This window comes from Pseudorca crassidens, chromosome 4 (genome assembly GCF_039906515.1).
Source record: "Pseudorca crassidens isolate mPseCra1 chromosome 4, mPseCra1.hap1, whole genome shotgun sequence".
Lineage (NCBI taxonomy): Eukaryota > Metazoa > Chordata > Mammalia > Artiodactyla > Delphinidae > Pseudorca > Pseudorca crassidens.
The window spans coordinates 31,675,650-31,695,272 of NC_090299.1; the positions used below are offsets into that span (position 1 = coordinate 31,675,650).

At 37.8% G+C, this 19,623-nt stretch overlaps 1 protein-coding gene across 11 annotated transcripts in view; it reads right to left on the reverse strand.

Annotated features, from left to right (window-relative positions):
* SGMS2 (sphingomyelin synthase 2) overlaps positions 1-19,623 on the reverse strand; it is a 113,420-nt gene that overhangs the window by 13,775 nt on the left and 80,022 nt on the right. For 10 of the 11 annotated variants that reach the window (XM_067735386.1, XM_067735379.1, XM_067735381.1 and 7 more), the window contains one exon: positions 14,024-18,983. In XM_067735386.1, the coding sequence (XP_067591487.1) occupies positions 18,780-18,983 (204 nt within the window). In that variant the 3' untranslated portion in view covers positions 14,024-18,779. Of the gene's footprint in view, positions 1-14,023; positions 18,984-19,623 lie in introns of those variants that run through there. The other variant, XR_010942903.1, reaches the window with a different exon arrangement.

Consider the following 19,623-nt stretch of genomic DNA (forward strand, 5'->3'; position numbering starts at 1 on the left):
TCTCGTATAAATCAACGTAACTGATGATAATGAACAAATGTTTCCCATTTTCTGATCCTTTTTATTCTTTATTTCACATCTACTGTGTTCTAATACTATTTTTGCCATGCTCTTCATAAATTATTTTAAGCTTCCCCAAAAAACACACCTCTTATCTTCTATAAGTAACCATTGTTAGATTACTTTTCTCATTTTTTTTCAGTTTAGAGAATTTAAAAAATTTTACCACTTGTTTGCACAGATGATCTTCAATATATCATCTGATTCTCTTCATAGCCTGTTCTCCAAAATAGTAGCCACTAACATCTTTCCTTACAAGCAACTTAAATTCACAAATGATTTTAAAATAGTTGACCATGTGACTAATTTAACGACCTTAACAGACACCCTCTTATACAGGATATAATTACATTCACATTGTTCTCCTAAGTAATTCTCTTATTTAGGCTAACAGCTCTGTGATGCAGATAGGAAGTATTATAGGCTGAGTTGTGTTCCCCCAAAATTCATATGTTGAAGTCCTAACCCCCAGTACCTCAGAATGAAACTGTTTGGAGATAGGGTCTTTAAAGAGGTAAAGTAAAATGAGGTCATATAAGTGGACTGTAATCCAATATCACTGGTGTCTTTTTAAGAAGAAGAGATTAGGACATGGACAGACACAGGGAAGCCAACATGAAAACACAGGGAGAAGATGGCCATCTACAAGACAGGGAGAGAGTCCTCAGAAGAGATCAGCCTTACCAACACCTTGATCTTAAGAGTTCTAGCCTCCAGAACTGTGAGGAAATAAGTCTGTAGTGCTTTGTTATGGCAGCCCTTGCAAACTAATAGAGGAAGCTACATTGTTCATAATACATACTATGGATAAACTATTTTAAACATGACACCACATAGCTCATTCAGTGCTTCTTAGGGATGAATTTCCCCAAATGATATTCAGGGCTTTCTTGCCAGAAAACGGAATACTTTCTGCTCCATCCTTCCTATTTTAAATAGATGAATAATATAATAATCAGTAGCAGTAAAGGAAGAGAATACTAAAAGATCTTTGGGCTGGGGAGAGAGGGAAAGGAGGACAAGGGCATTAAGGAAAACATTTTAAAATTGAATCCCCAAAGATAATTTTAAACCACTTGCTTTCTCACTGGAATCCTTCTCGCTGTACATGGATTTCAGCCAGAATTGTTAGTAACAGTACAGACAACAGAATTGTTGGTAACAGTACAAATAGTACAGATATCCAAAATATCTGTACTATTATTTTGTTATCAAGAGTGGTGTTGGGCTTCCCTGGTGGCGCAGCGGTTAAGAATCCACCTGCCAATACAGGGAATGCGGGTTCCAGCTCTGGTCCAGGAAGATCCCACATGCCGCAGAGCAACTAAGCCTGTAAGCCATAACTACTGAACCCGCATGCCACAACTACAGAAGCCCGCAGGTCTAGAGCCCGTGCTCCGCAACAAAAGAAGCCACCACAATAAGCCCGCTCACCGCAACAGAGTAGCCCCTGCTTGCCGCAACTAGAGAAAGCCCGCACGCAGCAACGAAGACCCAACGCAGCCAAAAAAAAAAATACATAAAAAATTTTTTTAAAAAAAGAGTGGTGTTAAAAGAGAGAGGTGTTAAATTACTCTGTTTGTAAAACTACAATTGTCCAGCTGGCTGGTAATTCCCTGGGAGGTGAATGCTACACAGTATATCCATCCAGAGTCAGTGAGCATGAACAGAGAGGGCTTATGGCTTAAGAAGAGTTTGCAAAATGCTAATGAGAAGAGAAAGTTGAAATGCTAATTATTTATTTAGTGGCACAACTCCACTAGCCATTTAAAAATTAACCCCTTCATTTCCTTTAAATTCCTATGATTTGCTTCATATATACTCCTTTGAGTGTCTTCTACATATAGTGTTAGGTACTTCCTTATGTACTCTCTGAGCGTCCACGTACCCTACATGAAATTGGGATAACAAATGTGCCTACATCAAGCATAAAGACTGGATGGAGTAATTAGCACAATGTCTGGCATTTAGCTCAGGCTCGATAAGTACAAGCTGTAATTGTAATAATTACCTTTGGGCCCTGACAATGCTTTTAACTCTATGGGTTGGCCGTATTGTCTCACTTTTTCACCCCTTGCAGCTTTACCTGCCCTTTCCAAAATTAGATTGTGAGACTGGCCAAGATATTAACTTGTTTTCTATATTCAGCCTTTAGGACTTGTGTGATGAACAAATAAACTTGCCCATCTTCAATATTACCCATATCATTCTTCTCCAGTTGAATGTATTATGATTTTCCTGCAGAAGAGATGAAGGGAGGAAGGACCCTGAAACATATCGGTGGAAGGCAGCATCTCCAAAGTAACAAAGTCCAATTCTCAAAACTTTTTATTTGGACAAAGAGGTTCCAGGATTAGAAGAAATTTTTTGTTTAATGCCCAAACTGGAAACTATCCAGGTGTCCTTCAACAAAAGAAGAGGAGGAAGGAAACTGTGATATATTTGTAAAATAGACGACTGGTCAGCAATGAAAAGGAATAAGTTATCATACACCCCACAGCATGATGATTCTCAAAAAAAACACTATGCTGAGTAAAGAAGCGAGACCCAAAAGACTACATACTGAAGAACTGCATTTATAAGTTCTAGAAAGGCACAACTAACTCATGGTGATATAAATCAGGACAGAGGACAAGATTGACTGGGAAGGGACATGAGACATTTTCCCCAGGTGGTGGGAATGTTTTATGTCTTGATTGGGGTGTTAGTTACTTGAGCATACGCATTTGTCAAAACTGAACTGTGCACTTCACTCAAGGTAAATTTTACCTCAGTAGAACAAATTAAAAAAATAAAATCCAAGGACTTCCCTGGTGGCGCAGTGGTTGAGAGTCCGCCTGCCGATGCAGGGGACACGGGTTCGTGTCCCGGTCCGGGAAGATCCCACATGCCACGGAGCGGCTAGGCCCGTGACGCATGGCCGCTGAGCCTGTGCGTCCGGAGCCTGTGCTCCGCAACGGGAGAGGCCACAGCAGTGAGAGGCCTGCGTACCACAAAAAAATAAATAAATAAAAATAAAATAATAAATAAATAAATAAAATAGAATAAAATCCAATATCTTAGAAGGAAAAGACATGGTGAAGTAAGAAGACTTAGTTACCTATTGTGAAATGTATGCCCACAGTAACAGTTATGTGATATATTGTTATTGTAACAACAGTGACTAGTAGTTTAGTATGTAAATAAAGAGGGATAGAAGGGAAAATGGTTAGAGTAACATTCCTCTAAAAAAATAAACATACACTTACTTTAATTAGCCTGGCCATAATGGTTACGGACTCCTGACTTTGATTTTTATGTAAGCCGAAGCATTGCTGGAATCCATGTTCCTTTCTTCTCCCTCATTTACTTCCATTTATTTTGCAGAACTCAGCATGGAAACCAAATGGGAGTCTGCCCAGATCTAACAGGGACAAGTTGTTAACCTTTCGGACTTTTTCTTCATAGTAAAATGAGGGAGCTTAACACAAGGATTCTAAAATACCTCCAGTCCCTAAGATTCACCTTCTTAAGTAGATTGTCAGGACCTTGAACTTGGACCCTGATTAATAACATACTTAGTCAATACAATCTGAAAAAATAAAGTGCATTTACAAGGTAAGTATAACCTGTTTGCCTCAGCAAAGCATAGGGTTTTTACTTCCTGGTGGCGGTAAGCATGCTTGGCCCTTTGAAAGATGACCTACTCTTTCCTTTAGGAAAGCAAACCAGATATTTGAAAGTTGATTTTTTATTCTGATTCAAAAAATAGCAATACATAGTTTTTGTAGAAAATTTGAAAATGCAAGAAACTGTAAAAGAGGAAATAATAATCACCTTTTTATTTTTTTCCACCCAGAAGTAATTTATAACATTTCTGTACGTATCCTTCCAGCTGTTTTACACATATATCTATGGTATCTTTAATCTTTATAAATAGTTTAATTTATAACCATGGATATGTATATTATATATATGTATCATTAACATTTTCCATGTTTTTCTCCCACAAATCATTTTTAATTACTATATTCTAGCCCAAGGATTCAGCAACTTTTTCCAAAAAGGGCCAAATAGTAAATATTTTAGGTTTGCCAGCAATTTGGTCTCTGTCACAACAGTACAGTTGAGCCATGGGAGCAGGAAAGTAGCCATAGACAATATGTAAATAAATGGTCATGGCCATATTTCAGTAAAACTTTATTTATAAAAAAAAACAGACAACAGCTGGACTTATTCTGCAGGCCATTATTTGTTGACTTCTGGACTTTTAAAAGTCTAGTTCATTGTTTAGGAATATTTCAAAATTTATCTGACAGATATCCTATTGTCAACACAGGCTATTTTCAATTTTTTTGCTATTATGAACAATAATGTGATATATACATTTTGGATTATTTCAGTAAGATAAATACCAAGAAACAGAACTGGTACTAAGGCTGTTGCTACATAGAACAAAGTACACACAACACACACACACACACACACACACACACACACTCTCGCATGCATGCACTTTGTCTTTCTACCACCTGGAGATAGCCTCTGTTAAAAGTACGATATATCTCCTCTCAGATTTCTTTTATGCTTATATAGATTTCCCCCGCCGCCCCATAAATGGCATCATACTATGCATTTAGTTCACTAACCTACTCTTCTCATTTAACGCTGATGTTTTAATAGAATCATTTTGGCTGCTCTGTAAAGGGGCAGAGGTGAAAGCAAGACTATTAAGAAATCCATGCAGGCATGTCACAATGTTAGCCCAATCCTCTGTTAACAAATATCTAAGTTATTTCCAATTTCTATTAAAATTATGCTGGAATAAATATGGAGGGGCTTGTTTTTATTTATTGTGGTAAAATTTACATAACATAAAATTTACCATTTTAACCATTTTTAGTTTACAATTCGGTGGCACTAAGGACATTCACAATGATGTATAACTACCATCACTATCTATTTCCAGAGCTTTTTCAATCCCAAACAGAAACTCTGTACCCATTAAACAATAACTCCCTATCTCCCCCAACCCCTGGTAACTTCTATTCTACTTTCTGTCTCTCTGAAGTGCCTATTCTAGATACTTCATATAAGTGGATTCATACAATATTTGTTCTGGCTTATTTTGCTTAGCATAATGTTTTAAAGATTCATCCAGGTTGTAGCACATCTCAGAATTACATTCCTTTTTATGGCTGAATAATATTCCATTGTATAGATCTTCCTCTCCTTATGATGGGGTTACATCTTGATAAACCATAAACCCATCCTAAGTTGAAAACACTGTTAAGTCGAAAGTGCATTTAATATACTTAACCTACCAAACATCATAGCTCAGCCTAACCTACATTGAACATGCTCAGAACACTTACATTAGCCTACAGTTGGGCAAAATCATGTAATTTTTTTACTGTACTGAAAGTGAAAAGCAGAAAGGTTGTCTGATACTGAATGGTTGTACACGTATCGGTTGCTTACCCCTGCGATTGCGTGGCTGCCTGAGAGCTGCAGCTGCTTCCTGCTGCCCAGTGTCTCCAGAGAGTACTGTAACATGTCGCTAGCCCAGGAAAAGATCAAAATTCAGAATTCAGTGTATGGTTTCTGCTGAAGGCATATCACTTTTGCACCATTGTAAAGTCAAAAAATCTTAAATTGAACCATCATAAGTTAGGGGCCATCTGTACGCACATACTACCTTTTGTTTATCCATTCATCCGTCGATGGACATTTGGGTTGTTTCCACGTTTGGCTCTTGTGAATAATGTTGTGATGAACATTGGTATATGAATATCTGATTGAGCCCCTGCTTTCAGTTCTTTCAGGTATCTATCTAGGGATGGAATGCTGAATCATATAGTAACCCCATGTTCAACTTTTTGAGGAATCACCAAACTTTTTCTACAGTAGCTGTACCAGTTTTAACTTTCCTACCAGCAATGATGAGGGCTCCAATTTCTCTATATCCTTACCAACACTTGTTATTTTGTTGTTCTTTTTATTTTTTCATAGTAGCCATCCTAATGAGTATGAAGTGGTATCCCATTGTGGCTTTGATTTACATTTTTCTAATGACTAATGATGCTGAGATTCCTTTCATGTGCTTTCATTGTATATATTTATGTGCCATTTGTATATATTCTTTAAAGAAATGTCTATTCAAATCCTTTGCCTATTTTTGAATTGGGGTGTTTTGTTGTTTTTGAGTTGTAGGAGTTCTTTATACATTCTGAATGTATACATTCTGAATGCTTACCCCTTATCAGATATATTATGATTTGCAAATACTTTCTCCCATTTTGTGATTGTCTTTTCACTCTCTTGACATTGTTCTTCGATGCACAAAGGTTTTCAATTTTGATTAAGTCCAATTTATGTAATTTTTTTTCTTTTATTGCCTGTGCTTTTGGTGTCAAAACACAGTCTAATCCAAGGTCCTGAAGATTTTCACTTAGAACTGTTTTGTTCTAAGAGTTTTATAGTTTTAGCTCTTAAATTTAGGTCTTGATTCACTTTTCAAGTTAATTTTTTGTGGGTGCTATATGCTAAAGGTCCAGCTCCATTCTTCTGCATGTGGATATCCAGTTTTTCTAGGACCATTAACACTTGTCTTTTCCCCCACTGAATGCTCTTGGAAGCTCTGCCAAAAATTGACCAGAAATGCAAGGGTTTATTGTTGGGCTCTCCATTCTGTTCCACTGGTCTGTATGTTCATCCTTTTGCCAGTACCAGTGTTTTGACTATTGTACTTTATAGTAAGTTTTAAAATCAGGAAGCTTGAGGTTTCCAACTATTTCTTCTTTCAAGATTGTTTTGGCTATTCTGGCAAATTTGGCTATATGGACAATTTGGCTACAGTTTTGCTATTGTTTTGGTCCCTCGGGACTTCATATGAACATATGGATGGGCTCTTCTTTTTTTGCAAAAAACACCATTGAAATTTTAATATAGATTGCATTGAATCTGTAGACTTCTCTGTGTAGTATTATCATCTTAATATTAAGTCTTCCGATCCATGAGCATGGAATGTCTTCCCATTTAGATCTTCTTTAATTTCTTTCAGTAATGTTTTATACTTTTTAGTATACAAATCTTTCACCTCCTTGGATAAATTTACTCCTATTTTTTTCTTTTTGATGCTATTGTAAATCAAATTGTTTTCTAAATTTCCTTTTTAGATTGTTCATTGTTAGTATATAGAAGTGTGACTGATTTTTGTCTTTTGACTTTATATCCTGCAACTTTGCTGAAGTCACTTATTTGAGCTAAATATAGTTTGTGTGTGGAATCTTTGGGGTTTTCTACATATAAGATCGTATCATCTTTGAACAGAGTTAATTTTACTTCTTCCTTTTCAATTTGGATGCTTTTTCTTGTCTTATTATTCTGGCTAGAACTTCCAATATTATGCTAAAGTGATGAAAGCAGGCATCCTTGTCTTTTACCTGATCTTAGAGGAAAAGCATTGTGTGATGTTAGCAGTGGGTTTTTCATATATACCATTTATTATGTTGAAGTAGTTTCCTTTTATTCCTAGTTTATTGAGGTTTTCTTTTTTTTTATCATGAAAGGGTGTTAAATTTTGTCAAATGCTTTTTCTGTATCAATTGAAATGATGTTATTTTCCCCCTTCACTCTGTTAAAGTAGTGTATTATATTTATTGATTTTCATGTATTGAATCATCCTTGCATTCTAGGAATTAATCCCACTTGGTCATGGTGTATAATCCTTCTAATATGCTGCTGAATTTGGTTTTGCTAATATTTTGTTTCTTTTTGTGTCAATATTCATAAGGGATATTGGTGTGAAGTTTTCTTTTCTCATAGTGCCTTTGTTTGGCTTTGGTGTCAGGGTAATTCTGGCCTCACAGAATGAGTTAGGAAGTATTCTCTTCGATTTTCTGGAAGAGACTGAGAAAGACTGGTGTTGATTCTTTAAATATTTGGTAGAATTCACCAGTGTAGCCATCTGGTCCAGGGTTATTCTTTGTTGGGAGATTTTTGATTGCTAATTCAATTCTCATTATTAAAGGTTTATTTAGATTTTCTGTTTCTTCAAGATTCAGTACTGGCTGGCTTTGTGCTTCTAGAAATTTGTCCATTTCATCTAAGTTATCCAATCTGTCTGCTTACAATTATTCATAGTCTTTTATAAATGCTTTATTTCTATAAAATCAAGTAGTAATGTCCCCACTTCCATTCTGACTTTAGTAATTTGAGCCTTCTTTCTCTTCTTCCTTAGTCAATCTAGCTAAATGTTTGTCAATTCTGTTGGTCTTTTCCAAGAAGCAACTTTTGGCTTCATTGATTTCTCTGTTGTTTTTCTATTCTCTATATCTACTTTAACTTTTATTTTTTTCCATCTGCTAACTTTGGGTGTAGTTTGCTTCTCTTTCTCCAGTTCCTTAAGAACTACAGGTAGGTTATTGATTTGAAATCTTTCTTTGTAATGTATGTATTTATAATTATAATTTTCCCTCTCAGCACCACTGTATCCCATACATTTTGGTGTTTTTTTTTCATTGTCATTTGTCTCAAAGTATTTTCAAATCTCCCTTGTGACTTCTTCCTTGACCCGTTAGTTAAGAGTGTATTGGTTGGGCTTCCCTGGGGGTGCAGTGGTTAAGAATCCGCCTGCCAATGCAGGGGACACGGGTTTGAGCCCTGGTCTGGGAAGATCCCACTTGCCGCGGAGCAACTAAGCCTGTGCACCACAACTACTGAGCCTGCCCTCTGGAGCCCGTGAACCACAACTACTGAGCCTCCGCTCTAGAGCCTGCATGCCACAGCTACTGAAGCCCAAGCGACTAGAGGCCATGCTCCACAACAAGAGAAGCCACTGTGATGAGAAGCCCGCGTACCGCAACAAAGAGTAGCCCCCGTTCGCCGCAACTAGAGAAAGCCCGCGCACAGCAACGAAGACCCAATGCAGCCAAAAATAAATAAATTTTTTAAAAAAGAGTATATTGGCTAATTCTCATATTTTTGTGAATTTTTCTGTTTGGACAATTCATTTTAAATAGCTCCAGAAGCAGATTTCTCAACACTTCTCTTGGAAAGGCTGTCGTATAGCAAAACAGCCTTTAACAACTTTTTCTGCTTTTGAGCTTAACTCTCTTTAATCTTAAGACCTTTTGGCACTTGCCCAAACTCTGGTGTTCCCCCAATATATAGGCAGGTCATTCAAAAGTCAGCTCGCTAGATTAGTTTCTGGTGAAATCTAGTAACTTTGTTGGTAGTTCAACATTGCACCAAACAGATAACCCCACTGTGATGGACCAGCTGTAGCTATTTATGACCGGGATAATCACCCTTAACTCAATGGTCAAGGGCAAGCCGCAGTTTACCTCTTTGAATGAATTGTCCTTCTGCATTAGAAAAAACTGTTTCCACACTAGCAATTCATCACTCATTTTTCTGGATGTTTCTGGAGAGATACAGCAAAACAATTCATGCATCTGATTAGTGTACAAAATGTGGGGAAGAGGCAGAGTGGAGGCTTTGGAAACATAAGCTTAAACACCTGACATTGTTCTCAACTGAAATCCAAAAGCTTGTACAGTGTGACAAACATATGTATCTTGTATTAAGTAGAAAATTCTAAATCCTTGCAATTTAAAAATTCTAAAATTCCTTCCAATAAAATTTAAAAGTTTTAAAATCCCATGAATTTATTTTCTGATTAGATTGAATACATATTAATGAGTCAGGTAGTATCAAGTGCTTTACTAAACATTATCTCCAATCCTCACCATGACATTGGGAGGTAGGTTTCTTCACTCTCGTTTTACAGAAGGGACGGACATGATGATTCAGAAAGGTAAAGTAACTTGCTTAGGAATTAAACCTAGGGGCTGAGTCCAAAGTCTTTGGATTTTCCACTTCAGCCTTTATTTTTCTATCCATATTTTTGGCTAAAATCTCATAAAATACATATAATATGATGGCTAATGAAACATTTAAATTATAAACATCTGATGATTTGATAAGTGCTTCAATTATTTTAAAGCAAATTATTTAGAGGCATGACGGGCAATTTCCTTTTCATCGAAGCCTCATAAATTCTGTTAATATTCCAAACACAAAAGATGATATTTAAAAAAACTCATTCAACAAATATTTGCTATATGTGATAACAACTTTATTAGACACTGGAATGAATACTAAGACAACTCCTTCTCTTAAGGAAATTTGGTATGTTAACAGGACATATTTTTTAAAATCTTACATCAGTGAGTGTATCTCACATTTTGACAATTAGTTTGTATGTATCTTTTAGGGAGGAACTCAGATTCAGAGAAGTGAGGTAAAGTTTTCAGGAGATGAGACTTCAGCTGAACTATTAGGACAAGCAAGATCTGGATATATTGATATGTAAATAATCTCAGAGCTAGAACTATGGTACCTAAAATATTTAACTGAATTTGGCTAACACTTAACCGAATGTGTATCTTATAACAACATCTTTAGTCTTCCCAACAATTCTGTGAGACATGGACTATGATTATTTCCATCCCACTGATAAAGAAACCGAGGCACAGAGGTTAGGCAACTTGTTTGACGTCTTCCACGCCCAGCCAGCACTGGAAGAACCGAGATTCAGACCCAGAGAGCACAGGGCCACCATGTCACACTGCCTTCCTGGGTACACAGGTGACAGTCTGGTTGGGGGAAGCACCTCACGTGGTTGGACTGGGTGCTGCAGCACAGAGGACCGGGATGAGAGCAGCCTGACTGGGACAGAGGGCACCGTTTACCGAAGCAGTGGGAAAGTGCCTTGCAGAGACAGGCTCACAGATTACCAAAAGCCACGGGACCCAAAGAGCTTAAGATCTTGCACAAAAAAGTGCACTTTGCTTTTAAAAGATGTATTTGTATAAAATAAAAAAACCCAGGTGTTGCGGACTACATGATGTTTGTGCACCGGTGAAAATCCATTAGTTGAAACCCTAACCCCCAGGGGATTGTACGGGAGGTTGTCTTTGGGAGGTAATTGGGTTTAGAGGAGGTCAGGAGGGTGATGAGATTAGTGTCCTTAGAAGAAGAGAAAGACACTAGAGCTCTCACTCCTCCACCGGTCCCACAGGGGAGGAAACCAGGAAGAGGGCCCTCACCAGAACCTGACCATGCTGGCACCCTGGCCTCGGACTTCCCGACCTCCAGAACTGTGAGAAATTAAACGTTTTCGTTTAAGCCACCCAGTTTATGGTATTTTGTTAAAACGGCTTAAACCCACGCAGACATCAGGGAAATGTCTTTCCCCTGGTGTCAAATGTAAACATTCCCTTCAACCCATGGACTGGGAAACTGACCAGATGTAATACAAAATATGTTCAAAAGTATCACTTCCTCCCTGCAAAACCCTGTGTGCTTGGGGACCTGGGGTGTGTGCTCTGGGGGCTCAGTCTGCTCGCAGACGCAGAGCCCCTGCCATCTGCCAGAGGCAGGTGTGTGATGACAGGAGAGGAATGACGGGGCACCTGGGTTTTGCCCCCTTCATCACACGTCAGTAATAGGGCATGAGGATATAAAGAGGAAAGAGCATATTTATAGATGAGAGGACTAGAGTTAAGGTGGAGACAGGAAATCTGCTGAATGTGGGTCAAAGAATCTTACAGGCTCAAGCTCAAGCCCTCCATAACTTTGCTCTCAACAGCACAAAACTTGGCTGTCCAAAGATTTCTGGAAGAGGCAATTCTTCCTCTCCTGCATTCCTCCCACGGCAGGTGATTCTTCCATCCCATTAATATGGTGGGAAAATTATGGGATTTGGGCAATTGTGTGCCAATCAGCCAGCTGGGCTCCCTGTACTATACTTAGCTATCTGAGTCTGGAGTTCCCTCAAGTGTAAAAAAGAGCATAATGAGATTCACCTGGCTTTAAACAAGAGGAAACCAAGGAGCAGCGCCTGATCCATGGTAGCTTCTCAAGAGTAGTGGCTTCTTTTTTCTTTACCCAAATAAACACATGATTTAAGGAACTTAGGAAGAAAGAGAGATAACTTCTTGGATATAAGAACTGAAGTAAAGCGTGCCCAGAAACTTGATCAGAAGCAAGGGCACAGGTTGGACAGATTTTTAGCACAGAGAACTCACCAGTTCACACCAGGACCAAACAATCCTATAGCTTCACTTTGGTCCCTTGGGGAGCCCAGAATCAATCCAGACTACAGTGTGTCCCAAGACTCCATTCCATTTCCTCAGAGCTTTGCTATCCTTTGAAAACGGGTCATTGTATCTCTCCCGCCTTTTGACATTCCCTTGGGAATAATCCCTGAGAGAGTCACATTTAGAGATAAAACCTTATGCACCTTGGTCCGTCCCCCCCCCCACCCCGCCAACTTGTGTAAGGCTTAGGTACATGATTACCTACTATCCTATAAGTGATACTTGCAACGAGTTAGCTTTATTCTAACAAAGTTGAAAGCTCAAACACTTGGGGATTCTTGTGCTTTCAAGGCCATTTTGCACTAGAAGAACTGACTTTTCTCCCCTCTGAAATGTAGTAAATTCCAATTACAGGAAAAATCGGTAGCATTTGACAAAGAACCTGTTCCAACGACCAGCTGCCCTCTCAACAAACTAACTGGCTGATAAGGGAATAAACTCCCCTAAAAAACAAGCAACACCAGTGACAACAGCAAAACCTCTGAACAGTGATGGTGACCACAGTAATTATCACAGGAAGGTAGCAAAACAGAGAAAACAAAATTCAGGTTCCAGCCCTAATACTTCCGAGTTCTTTCATCTCACAAAATGGGGTCACCAACTCTTTCCTTGCCTACCTCGTGGGGTTTTGTGAAGATTCAAGAGTGTATGTCAAGCATAAAAACAGTAAAATGAGATGCCTCATTACAACCTGCCACGTATTGTATTGAATACGCATTGTACAGACACACAGTATCCACTATTGTTCTAACATGTCGGTGAGTAATCTAGTTTATGCTTCTGATATTCTTACATATTTTATTAGAAGAAATGAAATGTTATGTGTCAAGGTTTGTATAATGCATTGGCGATAATAAGGGCAGTCTTTGAGGCTCTGGCCAGAAAAATCAGCAAGCCATTGTTTCAAACAGGAGGATGGGACAAGCTTTTCATCCAAGACCTGGGTGGAGGTGGCAGAAAGACTATTGTGATTTATCCTCTATCATTTCCAGATAATCCAAAGAAACTTGGATTATCCAACAACTTGATCTTTGAACCCTATTATCTTATCCTTGTCCCCTCATCCCACTGAGTTTCTTTTACTAAATTTGTCTTTGAGGGTCATGCTTTCATTTTTTCTCAGGGGGTCCAAAAACAACTTACAGCGATCTACTGCTGCAATGACTACTAAAGTCTGGTTGAGGACATACCCTGGTGCCCCTTTGTGAAGGAAGAGGATGACATTTCTTTCACAACTGAGTGACAGAGAGAATGCTTTCCTTGAAGAATTAATGATATTTGCTCCTCTGTGAACAATGAGAATGAGAATCATGGAACTCGTAACTGACTTTAACCTTCTCCATGAGTGACCTTATATTGGTGTGAATTATTTCTCACCTTAAATCCAAGGGCGGGTAAAATAACACATTCCAGTTTATTTAGTGTGCCATTACTTGAAGGTTATCAGCTTATTTAAAAAACAGTGCTTAGGGCTTCCCTGGTGGCGCAGTGTTTGAGGGTCCGCCTGCCGATGCAGGGGACACGGGTTCGTGCCCCGGTCCGGGAAGGTCCGGGAAGGTCCCACATGCCGTGAAGCGGCTGGGCCCGTGAGCCATGGCCGCTGACCCTGCGTGTTGGGAGCCTGTGCTCCGCAACGGGAGAGGCCACAACAGTGAGAGGCCCGCATACAGCAAAAAAAACAAAACAAAAAAACAGTGCTTGAAGAAAATAACCCTCTTGTGGTTCTAATAACTACTTAAAACTAAATATTTTTTACAAATCTTTAAAGAAAACAGTTTTATTAATTAAAAAAACAGTAATACTAATTTTGAAAAGACTGTCGATGTCATGGTGGTTTATTGGGTAAATACAAAGTATAGGCCCTTGCTCTTTTATTTTTTTAAGCAAAGCCAAAGAGATTAGAAACCAAGTAGACATATTCTCTTTAGAATAGAAACATAAATTAGTTTTAACTAACAATTAGGCACTTAAAATGTAAATGTAAAATGGCTTTTTGAAGTACAAACTATAGTTACACTCTTAAATTCCTCCTGAAATGTTTTTATAAACACAAATGCACAAGCATGGAAAACATATTTCTAAACTAAGATAATTTTCCCCTTTTAAAAAAAGAACCTGAATTCAAATCCCATATGATAGACCAATGATTAAGGTACTGGTGGGTAGGGGAAAAGAGCTTCTGAAATTTACATATTTAATTAAAACTTAAGCATTTAATAAAACTATTACAATAATATACAGTATATATGATAATGAAAAATATGTCAGGAAAATAATGAATTCTAGACTTAAAATTTTACTTTACAACAAGGCACTTAACACATTGAAACAGTACAGTAAATTTCCAAAAGATGTAATTGGCTACTTCTCAAACCTTGTAATAATATTTCTTTTGTGGATATACTCTAACATAACCACACATTTTGCAGCATTAATCATTGCATAGGAGGTAAATTAAATAATGAATTCCAACTTGGCAACTAGATTAACTTATGTTTATAGTTTCTTCTTTTTCTTTTAAAGGACAGTTTTAAATAATTCCACAATAAAGAACTATTCTCATTCATGATTCATTCAGAACACAACATATTTAGATAAATGAATCATAAAATAAATCACAACTTATAAGGTGTGTATCTGTATAAAAACTTATCTTTGGGTACCTTTTGACATGATTTTCAGTGTTTAGGTATTGAAGTCAAGAGCACTTCTTAAATAGAAGAAATATTTTTAGCAAGTAAGTCAAAGGAGTTAAATTATTGCAACACAATGACATTAAAAAAAGGACTCTATACATACAAATAGAAAAGCCTTTAACACAGGGCATATTAACTATATATAATATGCTTGATTTAACCATGTAAACTCAGTTATTAAGAAATTCCTTCTCATACTTCCTTACACTACAGAAGTGAGTGTGTTAAGACCAGCTTAAACTTTTAATCAGTTTTACAGTGCAAAACAAAAAAATTTTATAAAAGAATTTTAAAAGAAATGTTCAAAATATTCAAGGAACAAGATGTGAACTCTCGACTGAAAAAGAAACTGCATGAGTTCTAGCATGTAAAAAAAAAAAATCACGTAAGAAAGACAGCCAACCTGATGTTTCAAAGTAAACAAAGAATAGGCAGTTATAAAGGGAGACATTAATGATTGTGATGGTGAGAGGTAAAAACGGTCCGCAAGTTTTCTTTGATCAAACTTACAAAAGATTAGAATTGCAACCCCCTGTGATCTAAGCACATTTTCCCTTTGGGAAAGGTTTAAAATGCCTTGAAAATAATTATCCTTTTGCATGATGCTTTCAGATTATTGACAAAAATAATTTTTAAAATGCCTTTCAAAACACGAAAATACACTTTAAAAAGTGGCAGTTGGGGCTTCCCTGGTGGCGCAGTGGTTGAGAGTCCGCCTGCCGATGCAGGTGTTCGTGCCCCGGTCCGGGAAGATCCCACATGCCGCAGAGCGGCTAGGCCTGTGAGCCACGGCCGCTGAGCCTGCGCGTCCAGAGCCTGTGCTCCGCAATGGGAGAGGCCACAACAGTGAGAGGCCCGCGTACCGCAAAAAAAAAAAAAAAAAAGTGGCATTTGTGTTCCAAGTTATATAAGGTATTTCCACAAGGGGGCACTGCTATACAGCAAAGAACCTTTGCAATGTCATCCATCAACCAAGACTAGAAACTCGGGCTCACTCACAACCACCTTCCTTCCACAGCAAAACTTGTTTCCCAAGATGCCAGTAAATTAAATAACAAATTCTAAATTACTTTGGGTGGAACCGAGTAGGTAAGAAGGCTTTATTTTCAGAGCTAGTGGAGGAGATCAAAAAAATAGAATCTGAAAGGAATTTATTTTCATTTGAAAGAATTTAGAAAAAAATGTGGCATCATTTACAGGAACTATTATAGAAATACTGCACCGAGGACTTAATCACAGAAAAAGCTTCAAACAAGGATAACGGATAAGATCTTATAGATTGATTAGCAAGGAAAAGGAGTTCCAAAAATTTATTGTTTCAAAAGGCAAGCTCATAATTATGATTTTTTAATCAAGGTATAATCGACATATAACATTATATTAATTTTAGGTATACAACATAATGATTTACTTGTATATATTGTGAAATGATCACCACAGTAAGTCTAGTAATTGTTTATGCTTTATATCCCAAAGTGGCATGTTGGGTTGAAACTGAAGTTTGCTTTCCTAAATGGGTTTTGTTATTTCTCTTATTTTCCCATCTTGAAACTTTGATATTCCCCACCCCCCTTATTTTCATAGCACATGCTTCCACAGCATTTATTAGAGAGCTATGACATATACATGTAAAGAACACGGGAGCAGTAGTGTCCACAAATGGGGTCATAGATGTTTTTAAAGTTCTTTAAAAGGTGATGGTATTATGTGGAAAAAAAAAAAACAGGATTATTTGACTAAAATGCAACGTTTATACTGTTTTCAAGGATCTCCATGATTTTTAAAGCTTAAACACCTTTCCTTACTTAATTTGAAGGAGAGTGGGTTATCTAAGATGCAGCTGAATAAGGCTCTAAGGTATATCAGGTTGTTTTATTTGAATTCGAGGCTCAAGGAATATACCAATGTTAGGAGAGCAAAACCCAGGCTTCCATATCAGATACTTTTCGTCACAATTAGACAGCAGAAATTTAAAATCAGTGTTTTCAAGTAGAACACATTGTCTTATCGCAGATGTCAATATTTAACAAATGAAAATAAGTGAAAATTATGTAGAAATATAGCTAAACACAGCAGGTAAGCTACACATATGTTTCTTACTGACTTACTTAATAATAAATACCAGAAAAACTTCTTGCATTCCAAAGCCTGCCAAGGATGTTTAGGGTTTCAATTCTTGTTGTAAATAACCAGATTAGTCTGTCTTTCTGTCTTCGAATTCAACTTTTAGTGTTTCTTTTTTACACAGAGAAAGAGCCATACTGAAAACATATACAGAATTTTAGCACCAAAGGATGATGACCCTTCTGAACAGATCTGTATTGTGCTTCTCTCCAACAATTTAAAGGTCAATTTTGTGTACCGACTCAAGGCCGACTTGTTTACAATGACAAATTTAGGGATGTTTTTCATTCTAAGTGGGGAGAAATTTCCACCTTCAGTATAAATGTAACTGCCTCCTACCAGCCCCCCTGGCCTCTCCACTCTCTGACTAGTGTTGATGACTTTGTGACCTTAAATTTTTTCCTACGGTTACTAGAAGTCTAAAGAAATTAAGCCAAGAATTATCCAAAAGATTCAACAGCATTAAATAATGCACTACATCTGGTCAGATTTTTAAAAATCCATCTTTTCTTTTTTTTTGCATCACCTGAAAGAACTTTAGAAACTATTATCCCCCTTTACTGAGTAGCTGTAACCGACTAACACACCAATTCCAACCGTAGATTATAGTGCAGCACCGTGGTATAATTTTAGGGTCAAAGTAAAATTACTCAATTGTGGTATGTGTCCTTAGGACCAGTACGTAAGAAACGGAGTCTCTTGCTAAAAGGCAAGGATGCATTAAACTTTTGGATTCCATCTTGGTTTTTCCATAAAGCACAATGTCACTAGGAAGAAATGGATTTCAGTGAAATGTGACCAACTGTATTTCTGAGTTCCAATCTGCAGCTCTAAAACATCTCACACAGGGCGTGACCTGGGAGAGAAACACAGGCTTGTTCCCCACAAGGACATGAGCATCAGTTCATACAGCTATGTGTGTTCAGCCTGTGCTACACTGTTGACTGCTCTGGGGGTACAGGTGCAAAGTTACCAGGTGGACAGCAGGACTCCTCATTAGCATAAACAGCCCCATGTCTCCTGTATATCTGTCATAGAGATCTTAAAATGAAATATTTACACACATGTAAAATCTGTGGGGTGTGTCAAATACTTGGATATTTACTTAGTTCATCTTTTTTTTCTTAAGTTATAAAATTATCAGTTAAAAAAAAAATAAAGTGAAAGTGATATAGTACATTGGGTGGTAGCAGCAGCGCATATTCCCAGACCTGACCCTGACTTTCCCCTTGACAGAGTAGAAACAAAGTTCACCTGAAGTTCACTCACAACCCATGGATCTCCCCTTCGCTGATAAGCCTAATGCTAAAAATCACTCTCAACATTAGGTGATTCTATTTACACAGTGGCCGTATATATCAGATTTTTATTTAAAACATTAACAAATTCTTTTGACCTTGGAGGGAAAAAGATTCCTGAAAAAATTCTGAAGTAGAGAGCTTTAGTGGAGAAAAAGAATGAGGGAAGGAGCAGTATGTTCTCTGGCATCTCCTTAACAAGCTCATTAGTAAAATCCCAGTTTGAGGGCTTGTGACCAATGAATGAAGAGCTGCAGGAGAATATAACTTTCTCAGGATGAATAAAAAACCAGTCAAAGGGTAATACTTCGTTCATCTTTCTAATCATTTGCACAAAATTTGGTCTGCTTCATTTAGCAATCAGTTCTCCTAAAATAAAAACAAAAACAAAACTATACCTTTGGTTACAGCGATAACTCTTTTGGTCTAAGAGCTGATGCCTTTGTTTTTGCTCCTCAGGTAGATTTTTCATTATCTTCACCGATCTTCTGAACCCGTGAATACTTCTTGCAAGACGACTTAAAGCAGCCAGGAGGCCAGGACAGTGGCCAGGAGAAGCAGCAAGGAATTGAGCCTTGTACGTTTTTCTCAAAAAAATAAAAGATGGGGAACCACCATGCTCGAGACAAGAAATTAGTCTGTGAAGAGACCTTCAAGTTCTGTAAAAGGTAGAGAAAAAGTAAAATGAGACATATTTTTCACAATTTGCATCCTAATTTGTTTCTTAATTAAACTGTCATTTGCTGTAACTGAACAGGGAAAGCAGCAGAATCCGGATCTCAAGGCAATGCTTGTCTTTGCTCCTTTCCCCTAACTCTGACAGGACTCTGGCCACACTTCCAACCCCCTCTACTCTTTCCCTCTCTGTGGCTCAGGCGAATCTTTTTTTTTTTTTTTTTTTTTTTACTTTTTGGCCGTGCCTGTGGCATGTGCGACCTTAGTTCCCCAACCAGAGATCAAGCCTGTGCCCCCTGCATTGGAAGCGCGGAGTCTTAACCACTGGACCACCAGAGAAGTTCTCAGGCAAATCTTCTGCCTGCAATTCCAGTAAGACTGGAGACTCAAGAGTGGGTGGGAGAGCTAGCTCTCCGGGAGGAAAAATTTTCAGGATATGTCAGTGGTCAGATCTGTGGGTCAAGGAAGATGGAAGAGTGAAAGGAGAGCTCATAAGGTTGAGCATATAAGTTTAAGTGAATTGACCTAAACCACACGTTTAGGCGGCAACAGCAGTTATTCCCATTAAGCTACTGGAAACTCCGCTGTGTGAAAAGGGGTCCGCTGCATTTAAAGAAAAGAAAT